Source organism: Schistocerca americana, chromosome 5, assembly GCF_021461395.2.
Source record: "Schistocerca americana isolate TAMUIC-IGC-003095 chromosome 5, iqSchAmer2.1, whole genome shotgun sequence".
Lineage (NCBI taxonomy): Eukaryota > Metazoa > Arthropoda > Insecta > Orthoptera > Acrididae > Schistocerca > Schistocerca americana.
In genome coordinates this window covers 469180600-469197833 of record NC_060123.1, presented here as the reverse complement: position 1 = coordinate 469197833, position 17234 = coordinate 469180600, and the positions used below count along the sequence as shown (strand labels likewise).

General features: G+C 41.6%; 1 protein-coding gene across 1 annotated transcript; it reads right to left on the bottom strand.

The window, feature by feature from the left end:
- Window positions 1–535: 535 nt before the first annotated feature.
- On the bottom strand, window positions 536–10605 carry LOC124616024 (allergen Tha p 1-like). The gene is made up of 2 exons (XM_047144242.1): window positions 10407–10605; window positions 536–791 (listed from the first exon to the last, which is right to left on the bottom strand). Exons 1-2 carry the CDS (start codon window positions 10582–10584, stop codon window positions 601–603), a joined length of 369 nt encoding a protein of 122 aa, XP_047000198.1. The 5' UTR covers window positions 10585–10605; the 3' UTR covers window positions 536–600.
- Window positions 10606–17234: the final 6629 nt, after the last annotated feature.

Genomic DNA, 17234 nt, shown 5'->3' with positions numbered 1-17234 from the left:
AGAAGTAGTTTTGAGTATTCAACTATTACGGGCTTGGTAGTTAGGTGTGTATTAGGTTTGACAGTTGTGTACGTGATCACTACTTTTAGTGATACTGCTCATATTTTGGCACAAGAGATAAAAATTAAAAATATATTCCGTCAGTGGAAGTGACATCTTAAGGTCGGATACAGAAAGAAATTAGAAACAACATATGAATTTCTGCAGTTACATGGTTAATACAGTATTATCACCATCAAATGCAGAGATTTATAGCCATAGTTGGATGTTTTATATGTAAAGCGTTTCAACATCTTCTCATGTCTCTGTTGACGAATAGCTGCCAGGAAAAGGTGTGCTTTGTTCTAAGAAAAACGTTGAACTCCGCACAGTCTGCGTAGAGCATAAAATACAAAAAACATATCGAATAAAATTAGTCCAGAGATAGACTGGTTTTAGTAAGTTTTGCTTGATATTATGAAACTTTATCATGAAAACTGCATTATAACAACAATGATGCCAGAAGGTCGTAGTGATATCCAGATAAACAACGAAATTACATCGTGTAGTTATATATTTTCACTACTGAATTTTAGAAAAGTTCAGCTACAGAGTAGTCGTTTAAGAAGAGAGCTTTGCTAGTTCAGCAGCGTGCCTCTGCCTGTAGCTGCCGTCAGGGTCGTATTTGTCGATCAGCGAGTTCCACAGGTGTGGCTTCTCACTGGCGAGGAGCGTGATCGCCGTCTTAGCCTGCGCCTTCTGCTTCTCGTTACACTGGCCGCAGTCCGTCTTCAGGGCGTCTGGTAAGATACCTGTAAGAGCGCATAAGAGACTGAGAAGTTGAAGATTTCACTGGTTCTGCTGAATCGTAACCGCGACGAAAACTGTTGAAAGCGAACTGCGTAACTGAAATGTAGAGACCGTCGCTTACCAAGTTAAAGCAAAGTCAAATACTTACCTTAAAATACAGGAAATAACAACCATATTCTTTATTAGGACACCACACGCAATCTCTTTGGCATTCCTTGACCCTAACGTAAATTGATGTTATGTTTCCCCTAGATGTAAGGCTTGGCCATCACTTAGATTGGTGGGCGTCCAATTCCGCTGAGTGCTGTCGGCAAGAGGGGTGCCCTCAGCCCCTGCGAGGCCAATTGAGGAGCTACTTGAAAGAGAAGTTGTAGCTCCGGTCACGAAAACGGCCAACGGCCTGGGAGAGAGGTATGTTGACAACATGCTCCTCCATATTCACATCCAGAGACGCCTAGGGGCTGAGGATGACACGGCGGTCGTTCGGTACCACTTGACCTTCAAGACCTGTTCGACGGAGTTTGATTATACATGAGATATGTTTATGCCAACAGCTCCGTTACTGATAGCTCTGGGATTCCATAGATACCATAAAACTCTTCTCAAATTGTATTTTATGATTAATGTATGAAGTCCATATTTCGAATGTTGAAAATTGTTAAATTCATCAGCCGTATTTTTCTACCATGAATTAAGGGTCTATAACGACTACAAAATCAAAATAGAAGAGTGGGTTCAGTAACGTCCTTCGGATCTTCGGTCTTGGCTAACACTCAGGGGTAGAGCAATGAGATTGTTCTTTCTTATGTATCGGTATCGAGGTTGCGAAAGCCGCGCGGGATTAGCCGAGCGCTCTAAGGCGTTGCAGTCATGGACTGTGCGTCTGATCCCGGCGGAGGTTCGAATCCTCCCTCGGGCTTGGGTGTGTGTGTTTGTCCTTAGGATAATTTAGGTTAAGTAGTGTGTAAGCTTAGGGACTGATGACCTTAGCAGTTAAATCCCATAAGATTTCACACACATCTGAAATTTGTTTATTTATTTATCTATTTTTGACCTTACGAAAAGAACGTTGATGAACTGAACTCGCGACTTGTGCGAGATTTTTACTTCAGCAAGTGTAGTAATTAAATCGTTTATAATAGATGGTTTATCAGTTTCTATTTAAATATTAATGATAAGTTCAAATTAGTTCCAGCGACACCAAATTCCCTATAGACTGGTTGTACTCTCAAATCTATAATCAGTCGTAACAGTGTTATTAATTCCTAACGTCAAGGAGTTTCTATATAAACGCCGAGCGTTTCAGTCAAATAATATATCAGCACGTTATCTCTACAAATATTACTGTAAAACTTGAAAGATAAATGCGTGGAATGACACGAATGCTGGTTTATTACACAATATTAGTCACTTCCTAACAGAGTCGTGAGGAAGAAGCTTTGCCAGGTGTTGGGGGAATTATAAATTATATGCTTCGTAACTATCGCCAAGTTCCATAATCCATTAGTTATTACGAATGAAATTGTCTATCTGTGTTCAATTCCTAAATAGTGTTAACTTCAGGTTATCTAATTAAAAGTCACTTCTGTCTAATATATGCAAGTCCTCTATCTGAATTCTAAATAACGTAATATTTGAAGTCAAAGTTTCGTTTCACTGCGTCATAGTAGATCGCAAAAATCACTTCTGAAAAAACAATCTAATTGCACCTACATATACGACCATTCAAAAGTATGGCCTGCTTCGGCTAACTCTCGTAACGTAGTGATAATGGATTGAATTATCCTTAGCCATTACTCACAAATCTCAAAGAGTATTCACACGGAGTATTCTTTCGGAACGTTGGTTCTACTTTGCGAATTTTAATTATAATGATTTTGCGATTTACTACGATTTTGAATTTTGAGTTTGATTTGACTGGAATACTATCTTTCTTTCGTATGTTAATAAATTACTAAGTATTAGATTCCTGATTCAATTACAATAGTGTTACCTCGAAATTAGTGGTTGGGAAGGGAGTAAGACAGGGTTGTAGCCTCTCCCCGATGTTGTTCAATCTGTATATTGAGCAAGCAGTAAAGGAAACAAAAGAAAAATTCGGAGTAGGTATTAAAATTCATGGAGAAGAAATAAAAACTTTGAGGTTCGCCGATGACATTGTAATTCTGTCAGAGACAGCAAAGGACTTGGAAGAGCAGTTGAATGCAATGGACAGTGTCTTGAAAGGAGGATATAAGATGAACATCAACAAAAGCAATACAAGGATAATGGAATATAGTCTAATTAAGTCGGGTGATGCTGAGGGAATTAGATTAGGAAATGAGGCACTTAAAGTAGTAAAGGAGTTTTGCTATTTGGGGAGCAAAATAACTGATGATGGTCGAAGTAGAGAGGATATAAAATGTAGGCTGGCAATGGCAAGGAAAGCGTTTCTGAAGAAGAGAAATTTGTTAACATCCAGTATTGATTTAAGTGTCAGGAAGTCATTTCTGAAAGTATTCGTATGGAGTGTAGCCATGTATGGAAGTGAAACATGGACGATAAATAGTTTGGACAAGAAGAGAATAGAAGCTTTCGAAATGTGGTGCTACAGAAGAATGCAGAAGATTAGATGGGTAGATCACATAACTAATGAGGAAGTATTGAATAGGATTGGGGAGAAGAGAAGTTTGTGGCACAACTTGACCAGAAGAAGGGATCGGTTGGTAGGACATGTTATGAGGCATCAAGGGATCACCAATTTAGTATTGGAGGGCAGCGTGGAGGGTAAAAATCGTAGAGGGAGACCAAGAGATGAATACACTAAGCAGATTCAGAAGGATGTAGGTTGCAGTAGGTACTGGGAGATGAAAAAGCTTGCACAGGATAGAGTAGCATGGAGAGCTGCATCAAACCAGTCTCAGGACTGAAGACCACAACAACAACAACAACCTCGAAATTTGTTTGCTTGTTCATTTCTCATGGAATTTGGAACTTGTTTTTGGGGAAATCTTTGCGAATTTTGGAGCTAATTTTTGATTTTCATTTCTCGTCCGAGGAAGTGGCATTACAGTTCCACTTGGCTCATTACGAGAGTGTGTCCAGCAACAGAGGGAGAATTTATGATGCAGAAGGCACGTGCACCTGTACCAGTTATTACGGAATTTCCCATCCTATCATGTATAGAGCGCGGGAGGAATGTTTAAGTGCCTCCATCTAATGACGTTCTCACGATCCCTACATTAGCGATAAGTAGGATGTTGTAGTATATTTCTTAAATATCATAATCATATACAATGAGGTGGCATAAGTCATGGGGTGGCACTATGCACATTCTGGCGGCAGTATCGAGTATTCAAGGTATAAAAGGGCAGTGCAATGGAGGGGCTATCATCTGTAATCAAGAGTTACACCTGAAAGGGTTCCCAACGTGATTGTGGCCTCACGACGGGAATTCAGAGACTTTGAACGAGGAATGGTAGTTGTAACTACACACTTGGAACACTCCATTTCGGAAATCTGAGGAACACTCAGCAGTCGACACACAGATAGTGAAATCAGGCCATGTTCAGATTAAGGACACTTCGACTGTTAAAATTTTGACAGTATCACGTCGAAGTATTTGTAACAAAGTTTCAGAATTTATTACCCTCGAAGAAATTGGTCGCATTCTAATTATTCTCGCGACCAAGAGCTAGCTGAAACCCGAAGTAGGACGCTCTGAAATACAGGGTGTCCCAGTCAAACCTCCCTGATTTCAAGGACCCAGGAGATAAAAACTACAGTAGATACGACAATGAAAAATGCACCACATTGTAGAGCATCTCAATGAATTTATATTTCTGCGTCACAAGTGCCACGTATCGTCGCCAGAGTGCAGCATGGTCGCATGAAGTGAAAATGGCGATTTCACAGCAGCGAGTTCAAGCAGTAGTTTGGTTTGCAGAAACAAAATCCCCGATTACTGTGCATAGAAATTTTCGTCTGGGTATAAATGTGATACACCTGATGTAAAAACAGTTAAGAAATGGTGTAGGAAGTTTCTGGCAACAGGAAGTGTTCTGAAACATTCTGGCGGTGCACTTTAAAGAGTTTCAGAAGAGACAGTGGGGGACATCAGACAAATGCTTCTCAGAAGCCCACGTAAGTCAATTCGTCAAGCATCTAGGCAGCCTGATGTACGTCGATCAACATTGCATCGTGTAATTCACCAGCATCTTCGTATGTGTTGAGACAAAGTGCAAATTCTCCAACATCTGACGCCAAACGACAAACCACGCCGACATAAATTTGCTGCGGATAAGCTACAGCGTATTGATATGGATGCCAGTATCCTGGAAAGATGTTTATTCTCAGATGAGGCAACCTTTCATCTATCGGGAAGGGTTAATAGGTATAATGTTCGGATTTAGGGTTCACCACATCCGCACGCTGTCATTGAACATGTTCGTGATAGCCCTAAACTAAACGTCTGGTGTGGGCTAATACACGACAGTATTGTTGGACTGTTCTTCTTTGGGTAACCAACAGTGAATGGGTCAGTGTATCCGGACATGTTGGAGCAGTTTGTGTACCCTCAGTTACAAGACTTGCAACCCAACATCATTTATCAACAAGATGGAGCTCTGCCGCATTGGTCAACAGCTTTTCGCAGGTTCCTGGTTAGAAAATTTCCCATTCGTTGCTTCGGACGCCGAAGACACATTGCCTGGCCACCATGTTCACCTGACATTACGCTGCTTGATTTCTTCATGTGGACATTCGTTAAGTGACGATATTCCTAAGTTGTGACATCGTAACGCTAATGCGATTATAACAATAACAGAAGAAATGTGACGAAGAACTTGCCAAAAAATTGAATATAGATTCGATATTCTTCGTGCTACAAATGGTTCACATGTAGAAGTGTATTGATGACCAATAAATAAATTCTTTGAGATCATCTATAATGTGGTGCATTTTTCATTGTATCTACTGTGGTTTTTTTCCTGGGTCCTCGAAATTAGGGAGTTTTGAGTGGGACACCCTGTATTTAGTGAGTCATTAAACGTTTATCGGGGGACAGATAGGCCACCACAATTGTTGCTTCTATTTAGGTCAAATTTGAGTATGATGACGAAGCTCTCTGGACGGGTACAAGTCTAGGTAAAACACACTTTTACTGGGCGCGCCTTTCCGCCGCGACAGTTTTAGAATCATTCAGTGAAAGTCTACGCCCAGTAAATCATTTAGTATTTGTTGTAGGGGACTTTAACCTACCGAGTATACAATATGGATTCATTGCAGGGGTGCAGTGCAGCACCGTTGAACACATATTTTGAAAACGGTCTTGAGGAGATTGATACCTCCCAACTCGGGCTGGGATAACTTTAAGGAAAAGCACATTTTGTCATTTGTTGTTTCATGGAATACACCTTATTACTTAGCGACAATTATTTCAATTACAAATTAAAGAGCCTTGTCCAAACTGAATAACAACGCTCACAATAATTTAAAGAACTTGAACAGGATCAATCAATTAATAGGAAAACTTCAACAATTTATACCATTATTAAGAACAGGGCTTAAAAACGGGAATATACATACACCAACCAGGTGTGACTGCAAACTGGTTAAACAAACTAAGTTTTACGAGTAATATGAATCACAAATGACTGCCACTAAAAGTATTAACATTTCCCAGTCATGGAGAAACAAACATCACTTATCCGAAATACGGAAAGAATAACAAGTCACGCAACTGACTGTGGCTGTTGGAAAGTTCTTAACAATTTATAAACCTTAATAAAATCCCTTAAGCAATAAAGTACACAATCCCCCAAAACACAAGAAAAGCCGAGAAGGCACAGAATTTAAATGTGAGTCCCAACTGGTACATAATAACTCTAAAATAAATAGAAAGTCCCTCAAAAAAAGAAAGCAAAGGGGGAGACGAAATTTTAAATTTCACATTTAAAAAATCTTTCACGCTGGAGAACCGTTCAAACATAACTTTGTTTGATCGACATTCGCACAGTCCCCCGAATGGAGGATGTAATAATAGGCATTTCTGGTATTTTTATTTATTTATTTTTTTGAGTCATCACATGTTTGATGTGGCCAGCCACGAATTCCTCTCAAGGGCGAATCTCTTCATCTCAGAGTAGTACTTGCAACCAGCGTCATCAATTATTTGCTGGATGTTTACAGTCTCTGTCTTCCTCTATAGTTTTTACCCTCTACAGCTTCCTCTAGTACCATGGAAATTATCCCTGATGTCTTAACAGACCTACTATCATCCTGTCCCTTCTTCTTGTCAGTGTTTTCCACATATTCCTTTCCTATCTGATTCTGCACAAAACCTCCTCATTCCTTATCTTATCAGTCCACCTAATTTTCAACATTCGTCTGAGCACCACATCTGAAATGCTTCGATTCTCTTCTGTTCCGTTTTTCGCACAGTCCATGTTTTACTACTATACAATGCTTCTCTCCAAACGTACATTGTCAAAAATTTATTCCTCAAATTAAGGCCTATGTTTGATACTAGTAGACTTCTCTTGGCCAGAAATGCCTTTTTGTCAGTGTCAGTCTGCTCTTTGTGTCCTCCTTGCTGCCTAGGTATCAGAATTTTCTAACTTCATCTACTTCGTAAAAATCAACCCTGATGTTAAGTTTCTTGCTGTTCTCATTTCTGCTGCTTCTCATAACTTTTGTCGATTTGCTCTCAGTCCAAATACTATACCCATTAGACTGTTCAGGCCATTCATCAGGTCCTGTATCTCTTCTTCATCTCAATGAGGATAACAATTTCATCAGCAAATCTTATCATTGGTATTGGTTCATTTTGAATTTTAATTCTACTCTTGAAATTATCTTTTATTTCCGTCACTGCTTCTTCGATGTACAGGGTGAAAGACTACATCCCTTTCTCACCATCTTTTTAATCCGAGCGCTTCGTTCTTGGCCTTTTACTCTTTTTATTCCATCTCTGTTCTTCTACATGTTATATATTATCATTCTCTCCCTGTAGTTTAAGCCTATTTTCTTCAGAATTTCGAGCATCTTGCACCATTTGACATCGTCGAAAGTTTTTCCAGGGAGACAAATCCTATGTACGTGTCTTTATTTTTCTTTTGTTTTGCTTCCATTATCAACCGCAAAGTGAGAACTGCCTCTCTGGTGCATTTACCTTTCCTAAAGCCAAACTGATCGTCATCTAATACATTCTCAATTTTCTTTCCATTCTTCTGTATATTATTCTTGTCAACAACTTGGACGCATTAGCTGTTAAGCTGATGTTTGGATAATTCTTGCACTTGTCAGTTCTTGCAGTCATCGGAATTATCCGGATGATATTTTTCAGAAACTCGGATGGTATATGGCCAGACTCATGCATTTTATACATCAATGTGAATTGTCGTTTTGTTGCCCCTTCCCCCAATGATTTTAGAAATTTGGATAAATGTTATCTATACCATCTGTCTCGTTTGGTTTTAAGTCATTCAAAGCTCTTTTAAATTCCGATTCTAATACTGGACCCCCTGTCTCCTTTGTATCGACTCCTGTTACTTCCTCTATAACGTCAGACAAGTCCTCCCCCTCATAGAGGCCTTCAATGTAATCTTTCCACCTACCCGCTTTCACCTCTGAATTTAACAATGGAATTCCCGTTGCGCTCTTTATGTTACCACTCTTGTTTATAATTTCACCGGAAGTAGTTTCTATATGCTGAATCAGTGCTTCCGATAATCTTTTTTTTTTCGATTTCTTCAGATTTTTCATGCAGCCATTTCGTCTTAGCTTCTCTGCACTATCTATTTTTCATTTTTTATTTTTTATTTTTCAGCGTCTTGTATTTCTGTATTCCTGAATTTCAATGAACATTCTTGTACTTCCTTCTTTCATCGTTGAACTAAAGTATTTTTTATGTTATCTATGGCTTGTTCACAATTACCATCTTTCCATCTGCTGTGATTGCCCTTTTTAGACACCCCCATTTCTCTTCAACTGTACTGCCTACTAAGCTATTCCTTATTGCTGTATGTATAGCCTTAGAGAACTTCAAGCGTATCCCGTATTTCCTTAGTACTTCCGTATCGCACTTCCTTGCATATTGATTCTTCCTGACTAATCTCTTAAACTTCATCCTACTCTTCATCACTACTAAATATGATATGAGTCTATATATCTGCTGTTGGGTGCGTCTTGCAATCCACTATTTGTTTTTGGAATCTCAGCCTTACCATGATGTAATCTAACTGAAATATTTCCATATCTCCCGGGCTTTTCCAAATAGACCTCCGCTCTCACGCACACATAATCACTCTCTGTGGCTGGCAAGGTGAAACATCTACATCCACACAGATACTCCTCAAGCCACCGTACGGTGCGTGGCAGAGGGCACCCTTTAACACTACTAGTCATTTCTTTTTCTGTTCCACTCGTAAATAGAACGGGGATGAAACGTATGGCTACATTGCTCCGTATGAGTCCTGTTTTCTCATATTTCATCTCCGTGGTCCGTATGTGCAATGTATATTGGAAGCATCAGAATCGTTCTGCAGTTAGCTTCAAATGCCGGTTCTCTAACTTTTCTCAAGAGTGTCCTTCGAAGAGAAAATCGCCTTCCCTCCAATAATTCCCGTTTGAGTTCCCGAAACATCTCCGTGTTGTTCTAACCCAACAGTAACAAAACTAGCTGCCTGCCTCTGAAGTTCTTCGATGTCTTCCTTTAATCCTACTTATGTTCAGCAACTCACTAAATATCTGAGAACTTTCCACTTTGGGTTTCAACGAGCTCTCGGTCCCAAGAATAATTTGAATCCAAGAACTTTCCTGGAGGGCAGTAATTTCGGGAACAGTTTACTGTCTTTACTCTGCGTGCCGTCTAAGTTCCCTTGCTGCGTCTAGATTGGCGACCGTTGATCAGAGCACCTGAAACTATCGTCTAGCCTAAAAAAAACTTCATGTCTGCTACCCGAGTAGCTGCTTTCTTTGTCTAGTGTAGCCACGTCATACGAAGCGGCGTCCTAGAAATCCCCACACGATAACGCTGGTCTAGAAATCTGCATCCAAGATCATTACATAGTCGACGAATCCTTTCACTGAGACCATCCACTCGGTCTCAGAGGCTGGCCTCAGCAGCCAGAGACAGTGGTCATCCGTGTGTGAGCTGCGCCTCCGTGAATGCCGATGTGTGTGCGTTGTCTGTTTCAGAAGAGGCCCTTCTGGCCGAGAGGTTACGTGTTTAGTAGCCTTTTTTTTATGCCTGTCTGCGACTCAACATCTCCGCTATATGGCGGGTAGTAATCTGTACTCATCGCAATATCGTCATTATTTCATCCTGGATTTTCCTGCCGGCCGCGGTGGTCTAGCGGTTCTAGGCACTCATTCCGCAACCGCGCGACTGCTACGGTCGCAGGTTCGAATCCCGCCTCGGGCATGGATGTGTGTGATGTCCTTAGGTTAGTTAGGTTTAAGTAGTGCTAAGTTCTAGGGGACTGATGACCTCAGATGTTAAGTCCCTTAGTGCTCAGAGCCATTTGAACCATTTGAACCATTTTCCATTATTTAATATTATTTTTACTCCTAAAATGTTATTTCATTTGTTTGTTATCAAATGTTTCATTTGACCCTCGTAACGCGAGTGCACTTACTTTTGAGCTCTTTGCCCTCGTCGGTGCAAGCGTCGTTGGAGTCTGAGAGGAGGCACCTATGGTACTCCAGAAGCTTGCGTTCATTGTGCACCACCTGGTGCACATCGATACTCTCGGAATGGGTGTTGCAGCCACTGGCCACGGCTAGAAGTGTCACAAACAAGACCAAGTTCTGCATTCTGACACTTCGATGCAACTGTTCACTGTTAACTGCTGCTGTGCAAACTTACATTCCCTTATATATTACGGGAAACGACTTCTAATACGAATGACGTGCTACAGGGATTTTCTGAGAAGACCTAGTGCCTCCATGTTTAATGCAATAAGAGGTGGCCTTGTTTGTTGACTTTTCCTGTATAACAAGGAGAATGCAGAAGCATCATAAAATTGTCTCCGCCTGCGGCTTTCTAGGAAGTGCGTAACTTTTATGCATGGGTTATCCGTTGTTGGAAAATAATTTTCCTCAAATCGTACCAGTGGCACAGGACACGTGTCTTCTTGCTTCTCATACATCCGTAACCGACAATGCGACACTGTAATAACAGACAGTCCACAAGTTAACATCGTGCAAACTTCTATTCTACATTTAAATAAGCCGCATATTTGTCTTTGGTAGTGAGTTGTACCAAGTCCTGCATATGGAGCTGAAACTATACTTTACAGTGAACGAGTCTTAAAAACATGCCCTGGCTCTTTATTTTACTTGCAACGCTTTAGTTAAGTTATTTGTAACACTCCTCATCAATAATAGGGACCTGTCTTAGGTAACCACTTCACTGTACTTTCGAATCACTGGCAGTGATAAAATGTAGCGTACTTCAGCCAACATGGATATAAAAAAAAGACTGATGATGTTGGATAATATGAAATATTCAACTTGATGTGACTTTGTAGGCTCATCCTGCATCATAAGTCTTGAAAGTCTGTTCGGGTTTGCTGCCGGATCCTAAAATCCTCGATTCGATATTATGGCAATCTAGCTGGTCGCCATATTCAGGAGAATGCTGCTTCTATTGATGAGCCTCGCTGAGAACTGATGGCAGGCCGCAAAACGACGTCCTGTGTAGGTCACAGCACAGTACACGGCGCATGTGCGCCGCCCATCACGATTGCTGTCGGACACCCGCATGAAATCACCACCAAAGTCCTTCCTCAAAGTTACCTAATTGATAGGTTGTGTTAAATCACTTCACACTCTTCCCGACATCCGTATTCAACTACTGTGTCACTGTCACACTTTGCACTCTTACAAAATCAGTAGACATATCCATACAGTTCTCAGTGGGACTCATCAGCAGAAGCACCATTCTACTGAAGATAGCGACCAGCTGTATCACCGAAATATCGAATCGAGTTGATTATAAGATTCTGCAGCAAACTCGAAGAGATTTTCAAGACTTATTACGCCGGGAGAGCGTACGAAGTCACTTTAAATACCTCTACGGGGAGGAGACGGTGAAACTTGTACAGAAGTTCGATAAACGTCTGAGGGAAAAGGGAAAGCTGTTGAGTACACTCGCCTTCTTGCTGAGTAGCAATGAAGAAGGTATTATTCCTAATTTTGCCAGATTTGTTCATTTTATGAGTCGTAAGGGAGCTAATAGGATTAAGAAGCATGCAAGCCAAGCAATTAACAAAACAACGCGTTCGTTTTACCTGTAAACAGCTACATATTGTTTCCAAAGATTGATTTTACTGATATTTGAACTTGTCATCAGGGTTTTCAAGTGATATTCGGCAGTGGGTTGATGATTGCACATGGGTGCTATTGGATTGGGGTCATAGGAAGGCCGTAGTATTGGAAAAATGTTCGTACCACCCCAAAGTACCATTATCCACGATGGCGGCGATGACGTCATCCAAGATGGCGGATTATTGCGAGAAGTTTGAAGTTTGCCGAGAAAGAGCCACGCCCCCCCTCTCCCCCCCTACCCCCGAAAGGTGGCGTGAAAATCAATTTCCAGCAGGATAATGCACCATACCCCGGTTATCTCTACTAAGCAAAGAAAATGGCAGGAAGATAGTTCTCTTTGCCTACCTCCACTAACCTAAGTCACCTGACCGCCACTTTCTGCTAAGAACTGGCGCCAAGTTTGAATTTTGATAGTAAACGAAGCTCACTTGGGATTTCGCTACCAACCTGAGAAAATTATGGGAAAAAAAGGACAATTGTACTAACCTCAGCCACTCGACCGACCGCCACCTCGTCCTAGGAACTGGTGCCAAGTTTGAATTCTGGCAGTAAAGAAGGGTCACTAGGGCTTTCGCTACCACCTAAGAAAATTGTTGCAAACGAAGCTCACCTCCAATAACCTAAGTCAGCCAATTGCCACCTCTCCCTAGGAGTTGGTGGAAAAAGGACTCAGCCTGTACTAGGCTGATGGAGAGAGGAAGGAGTGTACTTTATTTATTTTGAAGCAATTTATTTAGGGGTGGAATATATTTATCACAGAACACACGCCCTGACATGCTCCACAGCATATGGACCTGCAAACTACTCCTACATAACTCTTGTATAAGGCTCTACACACACGCTTGCTAATTGTAAACAGTCAAAAATAACACATTGCACGGTGTACAGACATGAAAACCACTCGTTATTATGCCATACATTTACGTCCAGAGAGCCAAACTACTCTTAAATTGTCAAAATAATAATCCATCTAAAAGACTTTGCAAACATGCTTGCTAATCGTCAACTGTCGAAATCATACACCAGTCTCTGTTTAAACAATTAGACGCAGCACCACCATCCAGTGCATTCGCCACTGAGTCCAGAGCCCAAATGGCAAAGTGCATAACGATGCCACTAGAGGAGACTGTAGTGACGTCAGGTGATGACGCAAGTGCAGTTATCCATGATGTCGTCAAACAGTGTGTTCTCCATGAGGTCTAGCACTCGGTACCACCAGCAGAGGACGCTATCGTCCGTTTCGTGACGTAACCCAAGATGGTTGGGGTAAATGGTGGGTAAACGACTCTGAACATATGTCTTTATTTTGCAGACAGTCTCTCCACCACGAGATTTAGAGTCCAACCGACCTAGTACACGGTACTGATGATGCTGTCTTCCCTCCTGTGACCTAATCCAAGATGGTTGGAGGAAAATGGCGCGAAAATGAGTCATCCAGATCTTGGCTGCTGGGGACATTAAGGAAGGATTTCACTCTATTTATTCTGAAACAACTTATTTAGGGATGGAGTATATCTACCTCACTGTTACAAAACAGCCACCCTGATGTGTCTGGGGTCATTTTGCACAGGCCACAGACACGCAACCAACTCCTAATTTCAGTACATAATAGCAAACTGCTCCTAAATAATGCTTCACACTGGTGTGTAGACACGCTCAGTACTCGTAAACTGTCCAAATAGCGCGTAGCGCGACCTACAAACCTGCTTGTGAAATAATTCAATCAACGCCACATCTTTTACTTATATCATCCAAGTTATCAACTCTAAAGTATTGTTCTAGAGTCTAGGATCGGTACCTGAAAGGTATTAGTAAGAGAGAGAACACAAACACACGCACTCGTAAGACTACAACGTTCTGCATTTAAAAACGAGCTATAATGTTAGATCACATACGGTTCCGGCGTATCAGACATACATCTTTCTTCACAGTTTCTCTACGCTGAACTATTTTATGGAATCGTAAAACGAAAAAACTACTTCCGTAAAACATTTACTTTGTATCATACGAACACAATACAGGGTGAGTCACCTAACGTTACCGCTGGATATATTTCGTAATCCGATCTCAGTTCAGAAATTATATGATGCTCTATATAAAATGATAGTAGTGGGGTATACATCCTACAAGGAAACAGATAGACGCATAGCAGCAGCGTCCGACTTGTGAAAATTACAAGTCATTCCACTACTAACTCAGTAAACACCACATCTGTCGGGCAAATGTGTACATGGGGATTGTAGTGCATCACAAGAACATACCACTAAGTTAGTTATGACAATGAAGTCTCGATTTTACACCCAAGATGCGACCAGGGCGATCGCATAAATCAAAAATCGTTTAGAGGGGTGTGTAAAGCTTCATCACACATGAGATGGAACTCCTCTGATCACTGACAGGTTTGCTGTTAAAGATCGCAAGTACGCAGAGATTTAAAGCACATACGGAACACGTAGCTTTATACAAGTAGAACGCGGGCTATTTCACGTGACTGAAGGCTCTGGACAGAACACTGGGAAAAAAAATTGACCTCCATCAACCTGTCCTTCTCTAGAATGAATCCGTCAGCAACTAAATCGTACTTCGTTTCAACTCCATCTCAATCGATCACCTGGTCCACTCTCTGTTATCATTTAATGCAGATGGAAGTAAGTTTACAAATCAATCCTTCTCTTTCATCCCGAAAAGTATCAGATACAGTAGTCAACTTGCATGTATCACTGGTACATCAATAGACATACAGTATAATGCTACCTCAATGGGAAAAATTGACTGCTTCCCTTATTCCCTTTGTTTCAATGTCTACGTTTTCCTGGATTCCTCCTGTTGCTGCATACTTGGTCCCATACACAAATTGTTCGGCGCGAACCAGAAGATAGCAAAGTACTTCCTCAATTTCACCGCATTTGGGTCTATATTTGGTCAATTTATACCTATTACCTCCTAATTTTTCGCAATTCAATTGATTTTAGGTCAGATCTATCCATGCGATCATGATATAACATCTACTTCTGTGTTCTAAAATTGCTTGTAAATGTAGCATAGCTACCCACACCTACCCCAAATGCACTAATCAAGAGGTGTAATATAGCACTGTACTCGAATTTATAGAGTCACCTCCACATTCGGAGAGCATTTGCTCTATTTTGTGTGTGTCTGTGTATATGCATGCCTTACAGATGGCTCTCAGGACACAGACCCCTTCGCTGGTGGACCAAACTTGGAACATAGAATACATATCCGGATGTAACGCATGGTTGGTCCAGCCACAAACCCTACCACAGATGTGGCATGTGATGGATCTGTCTCTGAACATAGGTCCATATCTATAGTCAGCAGCAGATCCACACCCGAACACTAACTCAGATGTGGTATATCGTGGATCTGCATCCCAACACCGCTTTGTACATTGCATGTGATGGGTTCACGTCCAAACCCTAACCCATATTGTGGATCTGCATCTCAACACCAGACCAGATATAACATGTGGTGGATCCACATTTGAACACTAACTCGGGTCTACTGTGTGTCCTGTGACAAGCTGGGACATCAAGAAACCAAATGTTAACTATTTCTGGGGTGCTATACAATTCCCAAGAGATCGACTTGTTTGTTATTTTTTGACAAAGGCATGTGATGTAAGAATAACATTGAGAATGTTTGAGATGCTGAATCGCCACGCAGTAAGGCAGGAGCCACGTTGGGGTGGGCACACATGGCTGAACGCATGTGTCATTGCGCCCTGTGCTATTCTACCTTCAATGGTTATGACAAGTGGGGCCTGGAGATGTCTCGCATATGAGACTGGTGTGAGCGCGCCTTGGAATGCTGTGACCTCAGTATAACTGACTGTATAGAGCCATGCAAATTTCAACTGCTTTCAATGACTGTGGCTAACTACAGCTGCGCTGGAGCGTGCGGGAGACGACTGGGAGCCTATGTGTGCTTAGACAGCCGAGGGCCGCTTCACTTCATGGGGCTTGAAGTGCACACGGACCACCTTTGATCGTATGTGCACTCTGTAAGTATGTCTTCTCTCTGGTGCGATCGCATCATCATCTGTGTCTAGGTGATAGGAATTTTTAAGATGTGAAGTATGAATGGGGATATCACAACCCCATGCTTGCAGGCAGTTATGTGCTATTTGACATCGCTACCTCCTGTGTACTCTACTGGCAGGCGGTGGTGGACTGTGGTTGCGTGCGTTGATTGCATTATTTCATGAGCAGGTCTGTAGGTCGTGCTATGTACTACGTGAACAGTTTATGAGTACTGAGTGTGACTGCACACCAGTGTGAAGCGTTATTCAGGAGCAGTTTGCTATTACGTACAGAAATTAGGAGTTGGTTGCGTGTCTGTGGCCTGTGCAACATGACCCCAGACACATCAGGGTGGGTGTTTTGTATCAGTGTGGGAGATATACTCCATCCCTAAATAAGTTGTTCCAGAATAAATAGAATGCAATCCTTCCTTAATGTCCCCAGCAGCCCAGATCTGGATGACTCATTTTCACACCATTTTCCCTCACCATCTTAGATTAGGTCACAGGAGGGAAGAGAGCATCATCAGTACTGTGTAGTAGGTCAGTTGGACTCTAAATCTCGTGGTGGAGAGACTGTCTGCAAAATAAAGACTTGTGTCCAGAGTCGTTTTCCCGCCATTTACCCCAACCATCTTGGGTTATGTCACGAAACGGACGATAGCGTCCTCTGCTGGTGGTACTGAGTGCTAGACCCCATAGAGAACACACTGTTTGACGACATCGTGGATAACTGCACTTGCGTCATCACCTGACGTCACTACAACCTCCTCTCACGGGTTGGTTATGCACTATGCCATTTGGGCTCTGGACTCAGTGGCGAATACACTGGATGGTGGTGCTGCCTCTAATTGTTTAAACAGAGACTAGTGTATGATTTCGGCAGTTGACGATTAGCAAGCATGTTTGCAAAGTCTTTTAGATGGATTATTATTTTGACAATTTAAGCATAGTTTGGCTCGCTGGACGTAAATGTATGGCATAATTAACGAGTGGTTTTCATGTCCGTACACTGTGCAATGTGTTATTTTTGACTGTTTACAATTAGCAAGTGTGTGTGTAGAGCCTTATACAAGAGTTATGTAGGAGTAGTTTA